Consider the following 13096-nt stretch of genomic DNA (forward strand, 5'->3'; position numbering starts at 1 on the left):
TGTATATACCTGTTCTGTTTCTACAAAATTGGCGACATGACCATCATCATTTGTCCCCCGGACATTAAACCTGGTGCCAGCTCGTTCACAGCTTAATCTTGAAATGAGGCAAGCCTTTGCCTGTTTATGAGCAGCATAAATTGTTCTGATTTCCACTCCCCCACACATGAGGCGTAATAACCAGTCGTCACAATTCACACCATAGTGTTTGAGATGCAAATGCAAAGACTGATTCCTAACAGAAAAGGAAGTAACTGCATTAGGTTACTGAGTACTAAATAACAAAGTATAAATATTAAAACAATGTTCCCATTACCACAGAGCAGTGCTAACACCGAATAATAATGTTATTAAATTAGAAGACAACAACATAATTCAATTCGATTATATGTATTCTGATGAAAATCATATTTGTTTTTATATCTGAATTCCATTTATCTTTATATATAATGTAAATAGTCTAACATTTCAAAAAGGATTACATATAAAAAATCATTTTTGTTTTTATATTTGCATTCCATTTGTTATATCTTTATATATAATGTAAATGTCTAACATTTCAAAAAGGATTACATACATACCCCACTTCATAAAGCTATATTAACAAGGCTCTATTAATTTAAATTGCCAGATGTGGCAAATGATTGCCATACTAAATAGTACAACAGTGGGGCAGGCACAATGTTTTCTACTGCCACAAATACTTCTTCTTTTTTTTTTTTTTTTTTTTAGTGCAGGGGATAGAACCCTGGGTCTCATGCATGCTAGGCAAGCACTCTACCACTGATCTACACCTGCAGTATACTCCAAATACTTTTAGCATTATAGGCAACAGATAGAGCCTGACTTATAAACTTTTGCAGGGGAACAAAGTTTTATTCAAACAGACTGATAAAAGCAATCAAAGCAGGGATGGGCCTGCTCCCTCCAGATTGGCATTCTCACCCTGCTGGCCATTCCTCAGGTCTCTCTGAAACCTTAGTTCTCCTTAGAACTAATATGAAAAATTTCAATTAATCTTCTACTAAGGAAAATGTTTTTTGGGGAAAAAAAAGTATTTTGAGAAGAAAACAAGCAAAAATGCTCTTTCAATTCAAAAGTGAATTTTCTGTATTACTGAAGTTTGATTCTGAGTTTCAAAACTCTGCTACCACTTTAGGTGGAAACTTTTCTTAAGGGGCTGTACACTAGCTTGCCATCTTAAAGTAGGTAAACAAATGTAACAGCATTTGCTTGAAGACTAACAGTCATTAATAAAATAACAGACAACAACAGTAGTAGTCCTCAGTTGTCCTCAACTGCCTGCCCCTCAGATATAGGTACAGGTACAACTGCTGCAACCCCAACCCCTCTCACCCATTTAAGAAAGCACACTGAAATGTAAATGAGTCATGAGATTACTACTGGGATATTAAATCTGAAGATTATTACTTATTTAATGAATACAATGACTTTAGGTTTCACACTTTGCTGTTACATATACCTGAGGCAAAGCTTCAGTTGAGTGTTACCCAGTACACCCAAGGCACCAGGGCTGACAGCCATGTCATGCTATTCAGTTAAGAGACTCACTTGCAACCATTTAAACAGACCTTGAACTCTAGGCATTTGCGGCTGGTAGTTTCTTCCGTTGCTGTGAGTTCTCATTTTAATTTTTCTCATTTACTATTAGTGTGTCCCTCTTTTAATTCTATTTAAATCTAGAATGGCAGCAGTTTAAAATCTCCAATGAAGGGGCTGGGAGTGTATTAGTGATCAAGCACCTGCCTATTCCAGCATAGGTAGGGCCCTGAATTCAATCCCCAGCAACACAAACAAAAAAATCTCCAAGAGTGAATAAAACTACCTTGTTTTTGTGATACATATTTGGCGCTCTTTAGGTACAAATATTACTACATCCTGCAAAATCTTTATACTAAGCTGTTAGGGTACAGAATGAATTCTAAAAACTTCCATTTTTCTATACAAAATAAAATTCACATGCAAATCCTTAGCAAAATAATAAAAATTGTAAAATGAGGAAACTTCACCTTTGGTATTTTAGCCATCCCTTTGTTCAACCTGTCTCCTACTGGACAAAACCCTCAGGCTTTCTGTGATCTAAATTTGTCCCCATCTCCATCCTTAATTGAATGAAAAGATAAATGAATTACTCCTATTGATTAAACTTGAAAGTTGTATATGTATCTGTATCTGCTTGGCTCCCTAAGGTGGCAGGAAAGCTTTTTTCTCTCAATCTAAGGAATTTGGAATAGGAATGAGGAGGGACCAAAAAAGTAAGGACAGCTGCCTTATACACAGCTCCAACATATTTATCTTTTCCAAAAGCCTTCAATGTCTTTGGGCAGAAAAAATGAAGGATTGATACAGTTTTAACTTGCCTATTTCTGAATGCAAGACCAAAGTACACCCATCATCACTAGCTTCTCTTAGCAAACAGGGCTTTCTGCCCACTCATCTATTAACCCCTCCACAACCACCCATCTCTTCTTTCCCATCACTCATTAACTCCTCCTTTGCTCTAGACAGTGCTGTAAAGCTTTGATTCATTCTGCCTTCTCTGCTCCCCTATGCCACTTCTCTGAGTCAAGATACTCTCATGTAAGCTATTAAGTTAGTTTCCTTTCCTAAGCCTCTGGTTGATTTTGAGCTAACTGACAGCCAAAGCAAATGGGCCATACCTTAATGCGCTACTCAAGGACCCTACGAGTGATGGTCCAAGTGTGAGGGGGAGAAAATACACAGTAGGGAATGCCTTGAATCTGAACTACTAAGGGAGGCCAAGAGCAGAGAGTCTTGGGACTTTGGCCTATTGGCATATGTCAATATAATGAAATAAAATCTGCATAAGGCATTAAGGAGAAACATCACTGTCAATGCTGGCTGTAGACAACAGAGCCACTATACTAGAAGTCCAGTCTAATTAGAGCCATATTAATAATTAGCTGTGTTCTACTTACCATTCATGCTTACTGATACTACAGCACAGTTATGCACCATCATGTAATATATCACAGTTGCCTACTTAAGTTTTATTTACTACAGTATTGGACTTTTCTTCACAACCTATTGTTCTTGAATTGAAATCATCTACTTACAATCTTAAAATTAAAAATGTAAGAGAAGGTTGGTTTAGAATGGCGACAATGTCAGACAAGAGCTTACTTAGAACAATAAAAATGAGTAACAGTTTTATTATAACTAAAGTCATTCTCAAATTTATGACAAATATTTTAAATCTATTCTGAAATGAAAGGTCAGTCAGGATCAGGAAGAGAAAATGAGTTTTATGTCACATGCCAACTTCAATAAACTGGGGGCTACCTGCCTCTGTTGAGGACTCACGAGCAGGAAGACGAATCAGTAGAGTTCTCCCTTGCTGTCTTTGGAAACAGCAATTGATGAACATATCTTGATCACAATTACCAAGTTGTTGCACAACACATGATTAAAACGGGAAAAAATGAAACAGGCTCACCAGAAAAATCTGTTGTCAGTTGTGTGTTCTTGCATGCTACGATGTGCATTAAGACTCAGATCTAAACTGACTCCAGATGCAGACCATGCAAAATAAAAGTTTCCTGAATTCAAAACTTTTCGCACTTCTGAAATACGATCCTCATCTGAAGCATCAACTCGAAGTGATATAAACTCGGTGGAAGTAACTCGAAAAACTTCAGATTCTTGAATCTTTCCAACAGACATACATCCAGTGACCAGGACCAGATAATGTAACATAGCATCACCTGCAAAATCCAAAGATTTTTACAGATGAAAAATTCCAATTTTTGAAGTTAAGTTTCTTCTGACTTTCTTCTTGTGTTTCCATCTTTTAAATCTGATATTGTGATTATTCTAAACTTGTAATGGACATGTTTAAACTCACAACTAGTTTTTTTTTAGTTGGGAAAAATCCTTATTTAAATAAAATATAATAAGCTTACATTTACAAAATTGTTCCTCAACTTAATCTGAGTCTATAAAACTTATCAAATAAAAAAATGTGTTACCTTCATTATCTTATGATTGTTAGGAAGTTCAGATGAGACAATGAATGTGAAAGTTCTTTGTAAATAATAAAGTTGAAAAAATGGTATATTAATTTGAGCTGCTCATGATGATATATGGGCAAGATGTTCTTGGTAACAGTTTATAAAACAATATGGTTTATAAAAGCATTTATAGACACCTTTTCATCTCATGAAATTAGTATGAAATTAGCAAAGGTGTATTCCAAGCACAAGCTTTGACATAGGTAGAAGTGAATCTTGGCCCCACAACTTATTTTCTAAACCAACTTCATATGTTAGCCTAACCAACCTGAGATATAATCCCTTATAAAAAGGGATTAAAACATAGACCTCAGGATTACTTAAAACAAAATTAGCAATACATCTGTGCACAGAGCTTTACACAGGTGTATTTTATAGACCAATGCTACTCAAAGTTTGGTCCAGAAACTGTAAACAGCACATAATGAAAAAGTTACCTGGGCAGAAGGGAAATCAACAATATCATTAAATTCACCCTTTAGTTTAGCTGTTCTTCATAGTTCACTAGACTTTATCAATGAAGGAAGCCATGTGTTGGATTTGCAGGACAATGTAAGCTCCTTATTCACTCACAGACCAGTAACAACACAATCCAGGAACTGGTACCAGTCTTTGGACCATACTTCAAGTCACACCATTATGGACAAACTAACACAAAGGTTACTCTGCAGTCCATGGTAACATTAAGTGGCAGACAAAGGTCCAAACTGAGACATTTTGAATCCAAAACAAATGTCTTTTCCACTACAAACCAACAATTCTGTGGTTCAATAAAGACACCTTCTCCTTTATGAAGTCAAGAAAAGAAAAATGTTTTGATTTCCTTTTAACGTCTTTAAACAGGAAACCATCTCTGGAACTCCAAATCACAAGAGCTTGAGAATTAGCATGCTTTTTTTTTGGGCAAAAACATCATAAGAGTAGTTTAATTAGGTTTAAAAGATGTTATCACACTTATAGCTCCATTATGGAGTCAAATGTTATAAAGGTAGTCTCTCCCAAATTCTTAGAATTACAAAACTAGAAATGAAAAATATGGATGAATTATATTAAATAACAAACTTACCAAGATTTAATCGTAAAACACCTAAGAGTCCATATGCATCTAGTACTTTGGAGTATGTACCTTTGATTGCCTCTTTTTCTGCAGATGCTAGAACAGAAGTTTTAAAGAAAAAATGACAAGATGCATCAGATTGTATTTAGCTATAAAGCAGTTTCAACAAGAAATTTCTAAATCTGATATTAACATAAGCATATAAAATATTTTCTCAAACTATAACATGAGTCAAATTATTTCAGCACCATCTAATAAGTTAATCCATTGTTTCTCACAGACCGAAACTCTGTTTTATACATTCTTTGTCCCTGATATTTGGAACTGGACACTTAGAAAATGACAAAACATTGAAATGATAAAAGTTATAGGCAATAATACTTCACCACTCAGTCTAGTATAGAAATGGGAAACTCTCAAACCTGACCTTTGTCTTTTTTTTTTTTTCTGCAAAAAAAACTGGTATCTTGCTAATAATTTACCTAGGTCAGGTTATTGTGGCTGTTTTATTGAGAGAAAAAAATAGGGACTAGGGTTGTGGCTCAGCGGTAGAGCGCTAGCCCAGTATGTGTAAGGCACCGGGTTCGATCCCCACATAAAAATAAATAAACTAAAAAAAAAAAAAAATTTTTTAAAGCAATCCCCCTCCCAAAAAAAATATCCTGAAACTTTAAAGGAAAAATCTTCCTTCCTAATACTTAGCAAATATACATTAAAATGTTACAAAGACATATAAACTACAGCTAGTATTTCAAAGAACAATTAGAAAGAATACATTCTGAAGTTGATAATTCAGATGTGATCCTCTTCCTTCCTTTCCTTTCTGTGTTTCTATCCTTCTCTACTGTCCTCTGTTTTTGTTTTTGTTTTTTTGTCCCTCACCCCACACCCAGTTCATTTCTTGGCTGAGTGATTCTCTCTTACTGGTTCTGTCTTGCACTTATTCACTTCACCTTGTATCCTTCATCTACAACATAGAAATAGAACCTTTGGCAGCATTCATGTCTTCCACATTAGAAAATCATGTAAGTAGATCCATCTGACTTTCTATTTCCAGTCTCTTTTGGGCAATGAAAGGGCCCTTCCAAGCCTACTGCTTGGCTTAATACTCCTTGTAACTTTGCACTCCTCTGAACATCTCACTTTCTTTGTCTGCCCCACCACTTTTAAGACCATCTACTCTTAAGCCCTCTTTCTAATGAACTCACTTCTGCCTTCGGAGGAACTATGTTCTACAGGTTGGCAGAACTAGATTAGACTAAATGACTCAATCACTCCTTGAACTGATGATGATGTCACAATTCTCTAATACGTTAATAACTGAGTGTGGACTTTTACCTAACCACCCAGAGTGGGGAAAATTTTTTACCACGCTACTAATGGTATGGGGAATGGTATTTCATTCTGCATTCCTAGAGTTTCCAGTATTATTGCACTGAATGTTTATAAAACAGTTACTCCTGACATCCAATGGTTTATAACACATATAAAATATTATAACATAAATTAAATTATATTTTACAAAATAAAATATAACTGCCATCCCCTAAATACTGCCTCATTAAAAGCACCACAAGATTCTCTCCTGCCCTCCCCCTCCTGCTTTATGGAGTGTTTTTTTCTTCCTCAATAAATCTATGCTTTGTCAGAAAAACAAAATAAAGAGTACTATAACAAAAGCAAACATTAGAAATACTTGTTATTGCTCACATGACAAAAGATATGGTTTCCAGGACAAATATTATTCTAGAAATTTACATGTCACATGCTATATGCATTTAAATTACCACCACTAATATAGTAATAGAAATTACTAAATATACCAGTTTCAAAGCAATCATTATTTGGTTCAAACACCAGTGGCTAATAAAACTTAATATGAAATATAATTTAATATTAAGTCATCACTCTCCCCTAGAAAACAGAAAAAGTCACTCTGTAACTTAAACATCATGCAACAAAATATTCTCTCTTCTAATCATGCATAAAAGTTACCACCTCATTAGCTGTGCTCTAAATATTTGAACAACATGCCATGTCTCTGAGGACCAATGAAAGTCCATCTATTAGAATGTCACCCTATTCAAATGTGTAAGCAAAGGCTATTCTGTTTAGTTATTTGCACTTTGTTTTATATTCTGAGACTCAGGAAAGAAGATAAACATGCACTTTAACTAATGTGCATATTCCTAGATAAAACAAGAATAAAGGAAAGGAAAAATAATTCAAAGAGTAGATGTCATTTTCTCTGCCAGGAATTTTTGTCTTCCTCTCAAATTATTAAAATAAATGTAAAAACAATATTTCAGCTGAGATACCTACATGTTATTTCTGTGATTATTATGACAGTATCTAACAAAGGGCTAGATGTTTTCATGCATTATTCAATTTTCACAACAACCCCAGGAGCAAAATTACCATTTGCACTTGACATATGAAGAAACAGATTTAGAGGTTATTAATTTGCTACTAACTTGTCTAAGCCTAAACAGCCAGTGTTCAAGAATGTAGCTTCATGAGAAGGAACTTGGTCTAATTCTTGTCCTAATTCCAGCAGGTAAGCACCCAGTAGGGGGTTCTATAATTTTATGTTCAATGAATTGGTGAACTAAATTTAAAAGAGATATGTAGTTTTAACTCCAGACACTTCCAATTTCGTAAGTGAAAAACATCCATTCTATTTCTTTTTTTTTTTTTTTTTTTTTACTTTTTAAATCTAAAGGCCTGGGATAGAGCAGAGGAAAGGTCAATGCAGGCTGTCAGAGCCCAGACAATAACGATAGCCCTGTATGTGAAGCTGAAGTCAGAGCTGGTCATAGAGGATACCCACATGGGGGAGGGACAGCCTGCATGAGCTATGGAAGACTTATCCGGGGATGCTAAAGTATCCTGACATGTTGCAGCTGACAGCAATAAAGAGGGTAGGGTCCGTAAGACAAAAGCTGAGCTGGGGTGTTGAAGCCCCTAGTGGACTGGAAGGGGCAGCAAAGTGGTTATATACAGGTGAATGACCAAGGATAATGAGACAGGTTTCTCACTGTCAGAGAAGGGGATTACAAACAAGGAAAAGAAAGAAAACTAGAATGGAATTTCAGCGTTGACTGGAATTGGAAGTACTAGTGTGAACCCAATTTTCTAGACAGAGGAAAGACATAAATGAGAGTGCATAATTATATATGAGACTCACAGATTTACATGTACTCCTTAGGACGATCTAAAGGAGCTGAAATCAGCAACACTCCAATAGCAATGAGCACACCCAGATCTTAGTTTCTAAATATCATTCTTGCCAGGCACAGTAGCACTCGCCTGCAATTCCAGCGGCTTGGGAGGCTGAGATAGGAGGACTGCAAGTTTGAGACCACCCTCAGCAAGTCAGTGAGGTCCTTAGCAACTCAGTGAAACTCTGTCTCAAAATAAAATATAAAAAGGGCTGGGGACGTAACTCAGTGGTTGAGCACCCCCAGGTTCAATCCCTGGCACCCCCCTACCAAAAGTTAAGTATCATTCTCCACTAAAGGATTCAAGAACTCCTTGTAGAAATGGCTGATTCCAGGGCAAGGACAGGAACAAGATGAAACTCAAACATTCTTGTGCCAGAAAGAAAGGAAGTGTTCAAAGAATTGTGTAGACAAGTCACAGAAAAACATAAGCCAGTATAAAGGGTTTTTACTGGTGAAAGCTGGGACAATATAAGCATTAAAAAAAAGTAAGACTACTGGGCTATAACCCACTGAAATAAGCCCAGGAACTCATACTGAGGAGGAATGAGTTATTTACATAAAGTTTCAAAGTACCTCTCCTCAAAACACTTAACTGTAAAGAAAAAAAAAGGTCTGCTAATCATGCCTGGCAGACCACCATCTTAAGCAATCAAAGTGAACATCAACAGTAATGGGACAGGTCAGAACTATGCCATCTGCAGGGCCCAATGAAAAGAATGCAGCACCACTTCTGCAATGGAAAGCCTGGATCTAAGCATGAGCCATCAAACCCAGACTAGTGACAGTCTACAAGTTAACTGGTCTTTGTCTTCAAAGTTCTTAAGGTTATAAATGTCAAAGACTGAGGAATTTTCCCAGGCTTAAAGAAACTAAAAGAACATAACAACAAAATAAAAGGCACAAATCTGAACTGGACCTTTCTGCTATAAGAGAGAAGGGACAACTTGTAAAACCTGAATGGTATCTGAGAATTAGTAATTATCAGTGCTAATGTTATGCAGGAGAATGTTTGTCTACAAAACATATAATAAAGTATTTGGGGGTTATTAGGTAGTATATCAGCACCTACTCAATTCATCCCTGTTTTCCTTTTTCCCTTAATATGATATCCTTGCATCCCATACATCAACCAGAATGAATAATCTGTTGTCCCTTCTACACGTTCCATATTCTTTTCCTTCTCTTCCTCTGTTCATAGTGTCCATCTATAATAACCTTTAGTCATCGTTGTGTTTTCAAATATTACCCATCCTTCAAATACTAAGCAAAATGCCATTTCCTGAAGTTTTCCTGGATTACTCTAGTTGAAAATAAACTTTTTAAAAAATTTTATGTAATTTGTATACTAATACTAATAGAATTCATTTCTTTATAATTCAACCTAATACAGACACTGAAAACTGTGCCTATAGATGAAGTATTCATCTAATAGACAAGTTGAGAGGTTTTAAGCACAAAATGTTCTACTAACTAAAAAGAAAAAGAAAAACATTTTACTTTGCCACGAGAAGAATTCAGTGCCCTCATTATTGAGCATCACATTTGATTATTGCTCTTAGCAAGATCTGGAAATTATCAAGTGTGCTGTCTGTTTCAGGGAATACCAGTGGGCGTGAGAATGTGGGGTGGGGAAAGATAGGCCCAGTTCAATGACTGCCAACCAGGTATCAGACTAGTAGAGTTTATAAAGTGGCAGAGTGTGTGGAGAGCTCAGAAGAAACAAACCAAAACAATAAGTGGAAATGAAAGAGAGACAAGGTGACACAGAAATTCAGGTCATTTTCCTGCTAGTGCAGTCTTCCATGGTATATACTATGCTTTCAATGACAGGAATAAACTTGCCTTTTGTAAAAAAGTTTTTATTTCTTTCTTCTGTTCTTGATAGTTATCAAACAGTATCCTACAAAAAACAAACCTTTCTTTTTACAAGTTGTAATAAAATATCTAAAGAGCCCATTGTTTGGGGAGTAATTCTAGCTGATCAAGATCTTTGGCAGTTCAGGCAAGGTAAAGAGGGCGTTAGTTTATAAACAGGTAAGGTAGGGTAAACCGCAGCTTCCAAAAAGTTACTGTTTGATACCTCAAGAAGAAATAGTACCTAACTTCCTTGACAGCTTATTTTAAAAGAAAAAACTCTTCTTCCTACATCACACTTAACATTTTCTTTCATTCATGTCATAAATATTTACTTAGTTTTCAATATAATGAAAATATGTATGTCCTAACAACACAGAGTCACCATAAGCATAAAATTACAATTATATCTATGTTTTAAGCATATCCTCAGATTGTTGGCACTGATCAGCTGAAGACCCTCTAATTCTATTACTAGTGAACACGTAAATAGAAATAAGGCCATAGAATAGAACTTTAAGCAAAATAAAATAAATGATATAAACATTAATAAAAAAATATTTATGAGGCATCAGGAAGATTTAAACATTGTCTGGATATTTGATGTTTAAAACTATCATTAAGTTTTCAGAATTGGTGATGATAACATTGTGGCTATGTTAAACAAAAAATAAAGAGCCCTCATCTTTTAGAAGCACATGTTGAAATATTAGTGATGTCTTCGATTTGCTTCAAAACAAATGGGAATGGGGAGATAGAGGATAGAGATATAGATAAACAAAGATGTCCATGAATTCATAATTAGTAAGGATGGGTAATAAATACCTAGGAGTCATTCATACTACTTTTTCTACTTTGATTTAAGTTTAATATTTCCCAAAATAAAAAGGTTAAAAAATTTATTCTGACAACACTCTTAGGCATACTATATAAATTCAGAAAGGAGAGAAGACAAGATAACTAGTCTGTCAGTGAGACAACCAGAAACTACTGGAATTCTACCTGATCAGAGAAGTTACTTTTCTCCAAGTACCTTAAGCCAGGGGGGTATTAGCTAAAAGTTCAATAGGCATTTGGACTTTCCATAACTTTATACGGATAACCTTACTCACTCGTTATTTTGGCTCTGTACATGTTATTTTACCTGAACAAATTGATGACTGAGACAGGCCTAAGCAACAAGAAGATAAAATAGAAACTGTAGAGATGATCTACTTATAGACTACAGAAAACCCTCAGAGTATAAATATATCAATTATTTTCTACCAAAATTTAATATATCAGTAGTTTTTTATTATATCATTAATTAACATATCAATCATTCTGTATCACATTATTGGACCCACTCTTTTTTGTGTTATAGTAATTTAATTGTATAGGACTATGCCATGGTTCACCATTATTAGATTATACACTCCATTCTCAAATTAGAATTTAAGAATGAAGTGTTAAAATCAGAGTAAAGAATTCAAATGCAAGCATAATAATTTGTTTATTGAGTTCATCAGCTGTAGCCCTATAAGAAATACTTGTTAAAGGTAAAATAGTTGTCATAAGGAGAACATAACATATTGCTTAACCTCGTAATCTGAATAAGAAAGAATATTAATGTATCACCCCAGATTAACAGATTATTTAAAATTATCTTATATTTAACTTAAAAGTCACTTTTAGGATTAAATTTCAATGTAAATTTCTTTAATTGCTGATGAATTACAATAATTCAAACTAAATAATAAAGTCAGCCAGGAAAGGTCCTATATCCAGTGTCAACATTGGGCTATGGCTCAAACCCTCCAGACTGGGTACAGATGCTGATGCAGAAGAAAGCTAAAGAATGTCAATAAGAAAATGAAGACAAGATTGTAAATTAGAATGTTCTTCCTAGAATCACAATTTGCCTGTGGTTGCATGCACAGTAATTTGTGGTCAGCTTATTTGCATGAAGATAGCACTTTGGTATAGAACCTCCAGTGCAGAGGATGCTAGAGATCATGTAGCCCAAGTTTCCCATTCTAAGAAGAAAAGGCTAGAGATTAGGTGATTCATCCAAGATCATATAGCAAGCTGGCACTAATGCCTCTTTCCATTTCATCATACATAAAAAGAAAATTTATTTTAAAAGCATAAGATTTCTGCATCTATTGAAAGCATTCGATAAAATACAGCATCCCTTCATGCTCAAAACACTAGAAAAAATTGGGGTAGTGGGAACATTCCTTAACATTATAAAGGCAATCTACACTAAGCCCATGGCTAATATCATTCTAAATGGTGAAAAACTGAAAGCGTTCCCCCTAAAAACTGGAACAAGGCAGGGATGCCCTCTTTCACCGCTTCTATTCAACATCGTCCTTGAGACTCTAGCCAGAGCAATCCAAAGAAATTAAAGGGATACGAATAGGAAAAGAAGAACTCAAACTATCCCTGTTCGCTGATGACATGATTATATATTTAGAGGAACCTGGAAATTCCACCAGAAAACTTTTAGAACTCATAAGTGAATTCAGTAAAGTAGCAGGTTACAAGATCAATGCTCATAAATCCAATGCATTTTTATACATAAGTGATGAATCTTCAGAAAGAGAAATTAGGAAAACTACCCCATTCACAATAGCATCGAAAAAAATAAAATACTTGGGAATCAATCTCACAAAAGAGGTGAAAGACCTCTACAATGAGAACTACAGAACACTAAAGAAAGAAATTCAAGAAAACCTTAGAAAATGGAAAGATCTCCCATGTTCCTGGATAGGCAGAATTAATATTGTCAAAATGGCTATACTACCTAAAGTGCTATACAGATTCAATGCAATTCCAATTAAAATCCCAATGATGTACCTTGCAGAAATAGAGCAAGCAATCATGAAATTCATTTGGAAGAATAAAAAACCTAGAATAGCTAAAGC

General features: G+C 35.1%; 1 protein-coding gene across 14 annotated transcripts in view; it reads right to left on the bottom strand.

Annotated features, from left to right (window-relative positions):
• The window catches only part of Synj1 (synaptojanin 1), a 78606-nt gene that overhangs the window by 54227 nt on the left and 11283 nt on the right, over nt 1–13096 (bottom strand). For all 14 annotated transcript variants that reach the window (XM_047563774.1, XM_047563778.1, XM_047563782.1 and 11 more), the window contains exons 3-5: nt 5119–5205; nt 3479–3746; nt 10–235 (exon numbers count right to left, since the gene is read on the bottom strand). In XM_047563774.1, the coding sequence (XP_047419730.1) occupies nt 10–235; nt 3479–3746; nt 5119–5205 (581 nt within the window). The remainder of the gene's footprint in view (nt 1–9; nt 236–3478; nt 3747–5118; nt 5206–13096) is intronic.

Source organism: Sciurus carolinensis, chromosome 9 (assembly GCF_902686445.1).
Source record: "Sciurus carolinensis chromosome 9, mSciCar1.2, whole genome shotgun sequence".
NCBI classification, from domain to species: Eukaryota; Metazoa; Chordata; class Mammalia; order Rodentia; family Sciuridae; genus Sciurus; species Sciurus carolinensis.